General features: G+C 48.9%; 1 protein-coding gene across 6 annotated transcripts in view; it reads right to left on the reverse strand.

Annotated features, from left to right (window-relative positions):
• Positions 1-10,035, reverse strand: part of AKAP7 (A-kinase anchoring protein 7) — a 164,646-nt gene extending 154,611 nt beyond the window's left edge. For 3 of the 6 annotated variants that reach the window (XR_004645128.1, XM_034765651.1, XM_034765652.1), the window contains exon 1: positions 9,668-10,033. Coding sequence is in view for 5 of the 6 variants with exons in the window: in XM_034765651.1 (XP_034621542.1) it covers positions 9,668-9,932 (265 nt within the window). In the remaining variant the exon portion in view is untranslated. Of the gene's footprint in view, positions 1-9,667 lie in introns of all 6 variants that reach the window. The other 3 variants (XM_034765653.1, XM_034765655.1, XM_034765656.1) reach the window with 1 other exon arrangement.
• Positions 10,036-11,993: the final 1,958 nt, after the last annotated feature.

The following is an 11,993-nucleotide window of genomic DNA, read 5'->3' on the forward strand; positions in this document are numbered from 1 at the left end:
CCACCGAGCGCCGCGCCGCCGGAGCCCACCCCCCCCGCGCCGCGCCGCCGGAGCGCCCCCCCCCCCCGCGGATGCCACGCCGTGCTCCCCCCGCCGCCCCTTACCAGGCGCCGCCCCAAGCATGTGCTTGGGTGCCTGGTGCCTGGAGCCGGCCCTGGCTGCCCTGATGGTGGAGAAGCGGGTGGCTATTGCAATCTGGAAGCTAGCAACTCCAGACAGCTACCGATCGGTCGCTAACCAGTTTGAAGTGGGAAAGTCAACTGTTGGAACCGTGTTGATGCAAGTTTGCAGGGCCATTAATTGCATCCTTGTCAGAAGAACCGTGACTCTGGGTAACGTGCATGACATTGTGGCTGGCTTTGCACAAATGGGTTTCTCTAACTGTGGAGAAGCGATAAATGGGACGCATATTCCAATTCTGACACCAGCCCACCTAGCTTCCGAGTACGTTAATCGGAATGGGTATTTCTCTATGGTTCTCCAAGTGCTTGCGGATTACTGCGGGCGTTTCATTGACATTAATGCAGGCTGGCCCGGAAAGGTGCATGACACACGCATCTTTCGGAACACTGGCCCGTTCAGGAAGCTGCAAGCCAGGACTTTTTCCCCAGATCAGAAGATCACCGTAGAGGAAGTCAAAAGGCCCATTATGATCCTTGGAGACCCCGCTTACGCTTTAATGCCGTGGTTCATGAAACCCTACACAGGGAGCCTTGACAGCAGCAAGGAACAGTTCAACAACAGGCAGAGCCAGTGCAGAATGACTGTGGAGTGTGCTTTTGGCCGTTTAAAGGGCCGCTGGCGTGCTCTGTATGGGAAGCTAGACCTGGCCGATAACAGCATCCCCGCGATTATATCCGCGTGCTGTGCCCTCCATAACATTTGTGAAGGGAAGGGTGAAAGATTCACTCAGGCATGGAACTCGGAGGTTCAACACCTGGAGGCTGAATTTGAACAGCCAGACAGCAGGGCTATTAGAGGGGCCCAGCGCGGGGCTGCAAGGATTAGGGATGCCTTGAGGGAACAATTTGAGACTGAAAGTCACCAGTAATGTCTGGTGCCCTGCACAGGAGTGAAGTGCAGTGGTTCCAATGTGAGCAGTAATCTGTATTTGCTACATATGATACACTGACTTGCAGTGCCTGTTGCTTTTCTGGGCTAAGGTATCTTTTACTTTATGCAATAATAAAGAATGTTTTCAAAGCAAAAAAATGCATTTATTGAAAAGAAACATAACTGTTTGGGAAACAGAAAGGGCAAGGGGCTGGGGTGGGGAACGGTACAATCACAGATTTGCGTATGTCCTGTTATCATACTCAGCCTTCCTGTTTGGAGTGCTGTGCAATGAGTGATGCAGTTCAGGATGGCTATACTGCATGGTGATGGGGGTTGAGTGCAGTGGCTAAGGGTCATAGTTTTCAGGGCTGGGTGGTGAAGCTACAGGTGTTGGAGGCAGCTAGTGGCGATAAGAACCTGGATGTTGGGGAAAGTGGGTTGGAGGTGACATGGGGGCACAAGGGAAAGAGTTTTTGGACATGGGCTGCAGGGGGGCGGGGGCGGTAGTGCTCCACCTGCATGGCTACGAGCGCCTGGATCGAGTCCTCTTGGCGCTCCATGATGCTTATCAGCCACTCCATGCTTTGGTGCCAGCGATCCGCATTCTGCTGGCGGACCCTCCTTTCTCTCTCCCACCATTCCTGATTTTCATTAAGGGAGTGCTGCATGACTTCATGAAGCATGTCCTCTTTGCTTCTACATGGCCTCTTCCTGATTTTTTGCAGTCTCTCGGCCAGTGAAAACACGGACGGCTGAGATCTCAAGGTTGCATCTGTAAAGGCAAAATGCAACACTTAACAGAGGCAGCATTGTTCACACCAGACAGAGCAATGATTCCCCTGTACTTAAGGAGGGCAAGCACAGTCTACACAATAGCATGCATCCGAAGAAGTGGGCTGTAGTCCACGAAAGCTTATGCTCTAATAAATTTGTTAGTCTCTAAGGTGCCACAAGTACTCCTGTTCTTTTTACAATAGCATAATTTGCCCATCCAAAGCGAGCGCTCATAACCCCCGGGAGCCCCAAAATGGTGAGTAAGCACTGAGTAAAGGGGGACTGATTCTTTCATGGCTGTACAGACCTCTGGGCTTCTGTGCCTTGGGGAGAGCCAACAGCTGCAGGGGACCCCACACTGAACACTTTCCCCACATTTTCCACAGGAGTTCACCCTGGAAGTTATCTCGCTGCTGAGGGTGACCTGGGAAGCAAGGGAGGGTCTTCTACTACAACGTGGCTTCCGCCCTGGCCCATATGCAGTTTGCCTGTGTGCATCAATGGTCCCCCCACCTCTCACGGCACAGTGGCGCGGACATGTTAGCCTGACTGGGACAAGGACCACAGTGGCTCTCCCACAAAACCTGCGCAAGCTCATTGCCCAAGTTCTGGATGAGACCTTTGAAGAGATCACTGAGGCCAATTACCGTGATGTGAGAGAGCACATCAACACCTATTCTGCATCTAGGCATGACTGCAGCCCTAACCCTCCTCGCCCCAAGAGCACGCACCGAATAACTTCCTTCCCAAAATAAAAGCTGCTTACCAGGAACCTCCTCTGGTGTTTGTCCTTCCCCAACCACTGGCTGCCGCGACTGGCTACCTTCCTCCTGGCTTGAGAACAGCTCCTGGCTGCATGCATCTAGGGATGCTGGGGTGTCTTCCTCCTCCTCAGCACCCTCACTCCCGCTTTGCTCCTCCTCCTGCCTTGTTGGACTGGGCTCTGAAGTGTCCATGGTGATACTCAGAGTGGAGATGGGGTAGCCCCCAAGTATCGCGTCCAGCTCTTTGTAAAAATGGCAGGTCGTGGGGGCAGCACGGGAGCAGCTGTTTGCCTCGCAGGCTTTGTGGCAGGCATTCCGCAGCTCCTTCACTTTAACCCTGCACTGCAGAGCGTCCCAGTCATGGCCCCTTTCTTCATGTCCCTTGATATCTGCCCCAAAGTATCATAATTCCTATGGCTGGAGCACAGCTGGGACTGGACAGCTTCCTCCCCCCAAACACCAATGAGGTCCAACACCTCGCCATTGCTCTATACCGGGGATCGCCTGGCATGTGGAGGCATGGTCACCTGGAAAGATTCGCTGAGAGCACTCTATGCCTGGCTGAGCAAACAGGAAGGGGATTTTCAAAATTCCCAGAGAATTTAAAGGGTGGGTCTTACGGTTGGTCACCTGATGGCAGGGCAGTAGAGTTCAAACTGATGACCAGAGTGGCTAGAACAGGCATTGTGGGACACTTCTGGAGGCCGATCAGAGAATATTAACAGACCAGGGCATCCATACTGGCGCTGTGGCGCTCCAGCGGGGGCGCATCAAACGTTATTCCACTTGCCGAGGCGGAGTACCAGGAGCGCTCTAGCCGCAGAGTCAGAGTACTCTACATGCCTTGCCAGTGTGGATGCGTCACGAGTTAGAGCATACTGGGCTGCTTTAATGCACTCTAACTCGCAAGTGTAGCCATGCCCTAAATGACTAAAAAGAAAAAGGCCTGAAGAAGAGTCCTGGGTAAGCATAAAAGCTTGTCCCTCTCACCAACAGACAGTTGTCCAATAAAAGATTACCTCACCCACCTCCTCTCTCTCAAAAGAAATAAGGTATTTAGGTGGGTTGCCTGCTCACTTAATGGACACTAAGAAGCAGAGATACAAAAGTTTTTCTGTGAGCATTGTTTGAACAGTATTATATTTATTATTATTTAACTTAGACTGTGGTAGGGTTCAGAGGCCAATCAAGCTGGGGTCCAATTGCACTACGTGTAAACCTATTCAAAAGGATAATCCCTGCCTCAAGGAGATTACAATCTAAATCAGGGGTCGGCAACCTTTCAGAAGTGGTGTGCCGAGTCTTCATTTATTCACTCTGATTTAAAGTTTTGCGTGCCAATAATACATGTTAATGTTTTTAGAAGGTCTCTTTCTGTAAGTCTATAATATATAACTAAACTATTGTTGTATGTAAAGTAAATAAGGTTTTTAAAATGTTTAAGAGCTTCATTTAAAATTAAATTAAAATGCAGAGCCCCCCGGACCGGTGGCCAGGACCTGGGCAGTGTGACTGCCACTGAAAACCAGCTCACGTGCCACCTTTGGCATGTGTGCCATAGGTTGCCCACCTCTGATCTAAATGAACCAATGAAGGAAACAAACAAGAGGTCAAAGTGTGGGAGAGGGAGATGAGCTAACAAAAATAACAGGATATGGGCAATTCTTAGACAACTAAGACCAATAATTTGAAATAGTGTAAGCTAAAGGAATTCCTTTAAAGACCATATGTGAGGCTGGTGTATTTTTATTGGCTCTAGGAACTGGGTGGGTGTATGCATGTCACTTTTTTTCCTCCTTATCCTTCACAAACTAAGAACATGTTTGGACTAGACTCCATTGTGATAGATGTTTTAGTCTTACTTTATATTAAAGCATGTTGCATAAGGTTCCTGCACCAGATTTCTCATTTACAGATGTATAATCAAAAATTGTAACTAACTAGAAAAAGTGATGTGTGTTCTTGGTGGCTTTTTATAATGCTTTTATTTTTATTGCCTTGTTTTCCTCAGCTTTTCATTTGTAACCCCTATATGTGAGATGCTAGATGATCAGAGAATCGTACTCATGTATAAATAACAATGACGTTATGGATGAAAGCCACTGTCAAGGTATACAGGCTTTAAGTTGAGTCTGACTCTAAGAATGCTTCCACTCACTCAAATCCTTTAAAATGTGAATCCTATATAAAAGTCCACATTTCCAGTTAGGCATTCAGAAGATAACTTGATTTGGGTTTCTTAGATCCCAAGCCTACAATCAATGCCTCTGACAAGCCCCACTGATTTGTGGGGCTCCATGTAAACACAGGGATCTGTCCACATTGAGTCAGTTGGAGGACTGTGGCCAGTATGCATGTTGGCATTTGTACAGTATGTTACTTCCTCCCTTTTCTCAGTCTGCTAAGAAAGCAGTGTATTGAAAGACAAATGCCACTCTGAAAAATTCTGCCTGCTTACAATAACAGATGGGCAGGGCAGAGGAACAACTAGTCTTGACAATGTCCCTCTTTCAGTCACTGAGTGATGGATGTGCAATTGGCCTAAATTGGCTAGCACCAAGAGTGTGCCTAAATCCTATAGGACGAGTTCCAAGTAAACAACTCCCTCCTTTTTCATTCACTGAAATGAGTTGGTCATTACTCAGAGAAAATATATTCTAAGCACTAAATCTAATGAAAGAGGAAAAGCTGTCTACTTTGTTTTAAAAAATCTTAAATTTAACAATAGTTTAAACTGACATCTTGTTAGTCTGATATTTATGTACTAGAGAATGCAGTATGAATGAATGCCTTGACTATCAAAGGCTGTTAGAAGTTCAGGGTTTTTTTAAAAATTCACTTTAGTTACCTTAGAACTTTATAATTTTAATATGAAACTGAAATACTCCCTCATTTTTAGTCACTCAAATGGATGCTGTATTTCTTGACTCTCTTTCAGTTACCAGAGTGAAACTTCTACTGGGGAAGTATCAGTAAAATGGTAGTCCACTGACAGACCATTCGGAGTTAAGGAGATGGTGAAACTGATGGCTATTACTACTTTGAGAACTTTATGTGTGTGTGTGTATATATATAACTATTTGTGTGTGATAGCATTCCTTGTAGGTGCAGGACCTAGAGGTTCGGGGGGGTGTTGCAGCTGGGTCCTGGTCCCATGCCTGGGGGTCCTGGTTGCTGGCCCCATGCCTCTGCTTCTGGCCCCGCACACAGCCTGGCCCAGCACCTCCACTTCTGGCCTCCCACGTAGCCACCAGTCCCGTGCCTGAAGGGCCTGGCCACTGGCCCTGCGCCTCCGCTTCTGGCCCCCCACGCCTCTGCTTCTGGCCCACCATGCAGCGGCTGGCCCCGCACCTCCACTTCTGGCCCTGCATGCAACTGCCAGCCCCTTGCCAGAGGGTCCCAGCTGCCAGCCCCGCACTCAACCCCAGCTATGGCCACAGCCTTGGCCCCTTACTCCTGTCCGAGTCTCCCGCCCCGCCCGAGACACAGCCCTGCTCCCAGCCCCGCTCAGGGGGGGCAGGGGGTAAGCAGGGCCACCCAGGGAGGGGGGGCAAGTGGGACAATTTTCCCTGGGCCCCACAGGGGCCCCGCAGCAGTCTGAGTCTTTGGCATTTCGGCGGCAGGGGGCCCTTCAGTCGCTCTGGGTCTTCGGCGGCATTTCGGCAGCGGGTCCTTCAGTGCTGCCGAAGACATGGACTGCGCCGCAGCTTCCCCGCTTTGCCCCTGGCCCCCTGAATCCTCTGGGCGGCCCAGGGTAAGAGGGCTGGCTTTCAGCACCCCCACTATTAAAAATGTTCCAGCACCACTGGCATTCCTTTAAGTAGGCTGCAATTCTCTTATTCTCATTTTACCTCTAAACTAAAGTCTGATTATGATAGGCCAAAGTTAAGGACGCAAATGGAACTACCTTCTTAAGCACAAATCACTTTTTTCATAACCTATTCATAACCAGCATATCTCATCCAAATTTTCTAGTATAAAAATGAGAGCATCTTTCAGTAGGGGAAAGAAGCATATCTGAATTTAAAATGGCCAAGAGTTAAGAGTTCTGATTCCTCCGATCATCTAAAATGCACTTTGTGGTTAACAAAAGGAATATAAGGAGAACGGGATAGCTCTTATCTATTTAAATATATCTGACTGCATTCCTCTTGCCCTCCCTTTCAAGGCGAGACCTGCCACAAAATACCCCATAGTCCAGTGGGTTGGGCACGGTCCTGGGAGGAGGGGAGAGAACAAAGCTCAAGTGGCTGCTCAACTTCAGGCAGAAGCGGGAATTGAATTGTGGTCTCTCACATCCTGGGTGAGTGCTCTCCACACTTGGATAAAGATCATAGGGTTGGAGGGAGGGGTTGCACCACTTCCTCGGGTGGTGTTTCATGCTGGGTCTGATCTGGTTGGTGTTCCCAAAAGCTGCCTACCAGACTGAGCACAAAGGCAAGACATGCAGGGGAACACCTAGTTTGAGGATTCTGCCAGGTTTTAGGCATGAGCTAGGTGCCCAGGTGTCAGGACTGAGGCACTTGTGTGCATGCTCACTGGCAGATTTTTAGCTGCCTTTTGAGACTTATCAGTGGGAGGATCTAAATGCTTTTGTAGATCTAGCCCATGGTATTTAACTTGTCCCTTTCAAGGGAAAAGGAGGATGGCGGGTGTATGTTAAAACTATACATAAGAGTTTTGTGATTAATTTGAGCAAGAGTGTTGTCAAGCTTAAGATGAACAACAGTATTGCCAGTGTTAGGCCTAAAACTTCCGGAAGCTTTATAGAATGAGCTTTGCAAAATTATCTTTAAAAAGCAAGGTTGCAAAATTAAGCTACAACTTGTGGTCAAAAAACGCCTACGACCGGACAACATTTTATGTTGACTCCTATATGGTATAATAGGTCATGCCCCCGGGTATGGCTTATTGAAACCACCTTTGGAACTTGTGGTTAAAAGACGCTGCAGCCAAAGAACTGATTCCTATGTGGGTTTGATGGGCTAGGCCTTTAGGCATAGGTCATCAAGATAACCTTACCCACAATCAAGCCAATAGCCCACTTAGAGGTAAGTTACCTAGAAAACTAAGAGAAACTACAGTCGAGACAGCATAACTTATAAAATTAAAACAATAACTGGCTACAAGAAAATAAGTAAGCATAAATTATACAGCCAAAGTGGTAACACTAAATTTGGCCTAATCTGATTGGTTGACCTGCTTCAAAGCATGGCGGGCAGATGAGATTAAATGTGTAGAACCTCAGGAGGGTGTGTGTGTGTGTCTTGGTCTAAGAAGTTATTCTCTTTGATCAGTCTGACCCGCACCTCCTAACCAAGGAAACCTGAACTGCACCGACTATCTGCACCTGGCCAATGCAAAGAGCGGTCGACTAGAAGGTAACATATTCTCGGTAGGGTAAAGTTTTAAAGTAAAACAGTCCGTCCGGTTGCATGCAGAATAAGATAATGGAGTAAAGAAGTCTGGGTTGCTCGAGCTGTTTTGATCTCAAGTTGTGCTGACACTATAGTATTAAGAATGGTAGTGTTGGGATAATTTGATCTCAGGTTATATTAATGCTGCAGTATTAAAAATAGTAGTAAAAGTTTACTTGTACTTGTTTGCAATGTAATTTGTCATTTATATTAATCCTTATTCAATGCTGGTCTTTAATTTTTCTTTTCCTATTCTGTCTGTGTTGCATTTATAGCCGTAAGTCATTAAAAGCCTTTCTTGAGGAATAATCAGTAGTTTTCATTCTTTATACGGCCACCACTTAACCTCATTCATTACATCTGTGTTGGGTGGTGGGAAGTAGCAATCACCCAGAGCCCCATTTGGGGCCTGATGTGTGTCCCCTTCTTCCTATATCTCCTCAAGTTTAAGCATTTACAATTAGATATGATTGTCTCTATGGTTACTGTCCACACACTATTAACATTACTGTTAAACTGCAAAAGCTAGGAGTATTTTGCCTTGGCCATAAAATAGGCATAGGGTCTTGCATTGTTGTCCTGCAACTAGCTGGTAACACTACTTTTGCAGTGTATACAGGACCCTGGCTATGACTCTATAATTGGTACAGATGATCTTCCTTCCTCTCAGTTGCCTGCGGGTAAGAATATACCAAAGTTTATTGCCCCATGTTGATGCTGCCACTCTGTGCAAAGTCCTCGGCACACCCTGTTCTTTGCTAAGATACTGTAGGAGGGGATTTTCCTAGACTGGTCTGACACCCCAGCTGCCTGAGTTGGTAGGTGTTGACGGACCTAAATTATCACACACAACTGGATATTAAAAGCTGCTATGGGGACAAAACCCGTCTCTTGTATTCAGTTAAATGAGTCATACACGAACTACAAAAACACGGCTGTACTTATACCCTCCACGCAACCTTAGTCTCTTCCTACCCTCAAAGAGAGGAAGGAGAGAGTGCAACGTCCATCCTCCCTCTGGCTTTACAAGATGGTGTTGTGTTTATGGGTCTGAAATGAGACTCAGGGGAGGTGGGCTCACTCATGACTCTGCAATCGCCTGCTGGAATGACCTCACCTCGCTTAGATCTCTTGTCAGTTCCCCATCGCAAACAGAAGGCTAAACGTTTCTTTGGCTCTTGCCTATTTACAGTGTGAGCTCCTCGGTGTGGAGACTATTACTACAGTGCCGAGCACGGGGCGGTGTCTGTATGTGCTGCCAACAGTACAGCTCGGGCAGAAAGACTGGACGCCTTGACTCCTCCCTTCTCTCGGTGCAGAGGGAAAAGGGGGTTTCAGGCTGCGCACACTGTACAGGCCGATATTAGGTGGGGAGAGCAGGGCGGCACCAGGGGCCAGCGCGGAGGGCGGGACACACACACGCCCGCGTAGCACCGGCGGGCACAGGCGATGCTGTGAGGCGTGGCTGCTGGCTGGCTGGCTGGACTCGGCGGGCTGGGCTCGCAGCGGCGGCGTCTAGCCCTGCACTCGGCAGAGTTGGCTGCAAAGCAGGGGCCGGAGCTGGGGCGAGACCGGGCCGGGGCGGCAGAGCCTGGCTGCACGCGGGACCCACCCCCCGGGGGCTCTGAGGCCCGGGCCGCCCATCCGCCTTCTCACCATGTTCCAGGGACTCGCCGGCTCTGGGGGGAGGGTCCCCGGCGGCTGACCCCGACCCCTGCGCCTCCTCCGGGGAGGGTGGGGGCGCTGCGCCGTCCCCGCACTGCGCCATGGAGCGGCCCGAGCCCAACACCCAAGCGGCTGCCGCTGCCCGCCGCTCCCCCCAGCCAGGCGGCGGTGCCCTATGTCCCGGGGCGGGGAGCTCGGCAGCCGCCGCCAATAGCCGGGCGTGATGGAATCGGAGAGTTGATAGCAGCCTCCGCATGGCCGGGGTGGGGGATGGAGCAGGGGCCAAACTTAGTCACCGCGCCCCGGGGGGAGGGAGGGGGGGCGATCGAAGGACGACTCCAGGCCGAGAGCGCTTGGGAGAGAAGAGGGAATGCGGCTCCCGGGGACTACAACTCCCAGCGTGCAGTGCTTCGGAGCGCTGTCCGCGCGCGTTGCACGCTGGGATCGGTGCTCTCTGGTTCGGAGAAGTACGTGCCTGGCTCTGGCTCGCGCGCTGGGGCGGGGCTGAGCCCGTGCAGGGAAGTAGGGCGGAGTCCTGCCTCTGGCTGCGGCTGGTGGTGGCAGCTGGGGCCGCTTAGCCCCAGGCCTTAAGGTGCGGGGTCCCGCCACGTGGGCAGAGTTTGGGCATCGCCAGCGCAATGTGACCTCGGCTGCTGGCTCTGCCGTGGGGCTTTCAGGGGGAGGCTGTTACCCGAGCGCACGGAGGCCAGTGCCCCTGAGACCCAACCGTTCCAAGTGGCGGGGGTCTGGAGTCCTGTCCCGGAACGGGGTGAGCTCTGGCAGGGATCCCACTGCAGTGGCTGGCTCCTGTCCCGCAGGGCTGGTTCAGATTCCTGCTCCGGGCGCATAGGGTGGCAGTTCCCCTCACAGAGGTTTGGCCTGGCCACCCCTCCATCCCTAATAAAGTGTTAGCTTGCAGTCTTCCAGTAAGCGTGTTTATTTTTTATTTAGTTTCTCTCTGTGTTTGCAAAAAGAACAGGAGTACTTGTGGCACCTTAGAGACTAACAAATTTATTAGAGCATAAGCTTTTGTGGACTACAGTCCACGAAAGCTTATGCTCTAATAAATTTGTTAGTCTCTAAGGTGCCACAAGTACCCCTGTTCTTTTTGCGGATACAGACTAACACGGCTGCTACTCTGAAATCTGTGTTTGCTGTGTACTTAACAAACTCGTGGCTTTGCGCATTATGAAAATTTCTGTTTCTACAATGGCAATTTGGAGCTTCAGCTAAACAAATTTTTTCTAGAACATAAATACTACCTAGAGTGCAACAATTAGACGAGTGGACATTTAATGCGTTTCATAGTAGTTGTAGAAGCACACCATACATATTAAAGTTAACTAATATTGGATCTTACAGCTGCCCTCTGGGAATTGTGTCTGGGTTTCAAACTAACCCCTGCAGGGAAGGGCCTGGACTCCAGCTCCAACAGGAACGTCTACGCTGCTATTTTTAGCCTTGTAGTGCACCCAAGTCAGTTGACACAGGCTCTGAAACTTGCTGTTGCAGGGTGTGTGGGGGTTGTTTTGTTTTTGCAGTTCAGATATACCCTTTATGGATACTAGCCAGGGGGTTGGATAAAGCAAGCCAGCCTTTGGATTTTCATTGCCATTTTAAGTTTAGACTTCAGGAAGCCCTTTGTTAAGATTTTGGTAGCACAGACTTCATTAAAATAGTCATTTTGTGGATACAGACTAACAGTGCTACCCCTCTGATATTAAAATAAGCCCAGCTTAACCTCGGAAAGGGGCAATTCTGATGGAGAAAAGTCAACCTAGCCAACTCCCACAGAATGAAAGTATGTGTTACATTGTCAAGAAAAAGTAAGAACAAAGATGGCCACAGATGTGTTTTTTTCTGATGGAATGAAGAACAAAGCAAAGCTGACATTCTGGATAGTAATAAGTTGCTTACTAGGGAAAGAAAAGGAAAAATTAGGTCACAAACCTACAGAAACTGGAAAATAGAAGGGAGAGGAAAAAAGCCTGTTACAAAAATAATTTAAAGTTAATATGACAACTAGGAAAGTCAGTAATGCTATGGAAGAGTTCCTTAATAAACCAATACAAAAAAACCCCCAAGAAACTGCTTCTGATGGAAGTGTACTTACTTATTGGAGAGAATATTTAATTAGTAGCTGATTAGCATGAATTTATCATATATTCAAAGGTATTTAATAGATTCCAAGGCCAGGAGGGACCCTGCAGGGTCAGTACTGGATCCCTTACTAGTCAACATTTTCATTAATGATTTGAATAATGGAATGGAGAGCATGCTCATAAAATTCGTGGGTAATACCAAGCTGGGAGTGGTT

The sequence above is a fragment of the Trachemys scripta genome, chromosome 3 (genome assembly GCF_013100865.1).
Source record: "Trachemys scripta elegans isolate TJP31775 chromosome 3, CAS_Tse_1.0, whole genome shotgun sequence".
Classification (NCBI taxonomy): Eukaryota; Metazoa; Chordata; order Testudines; family Emydidae; genus Trachemys; species Trachemys scripta.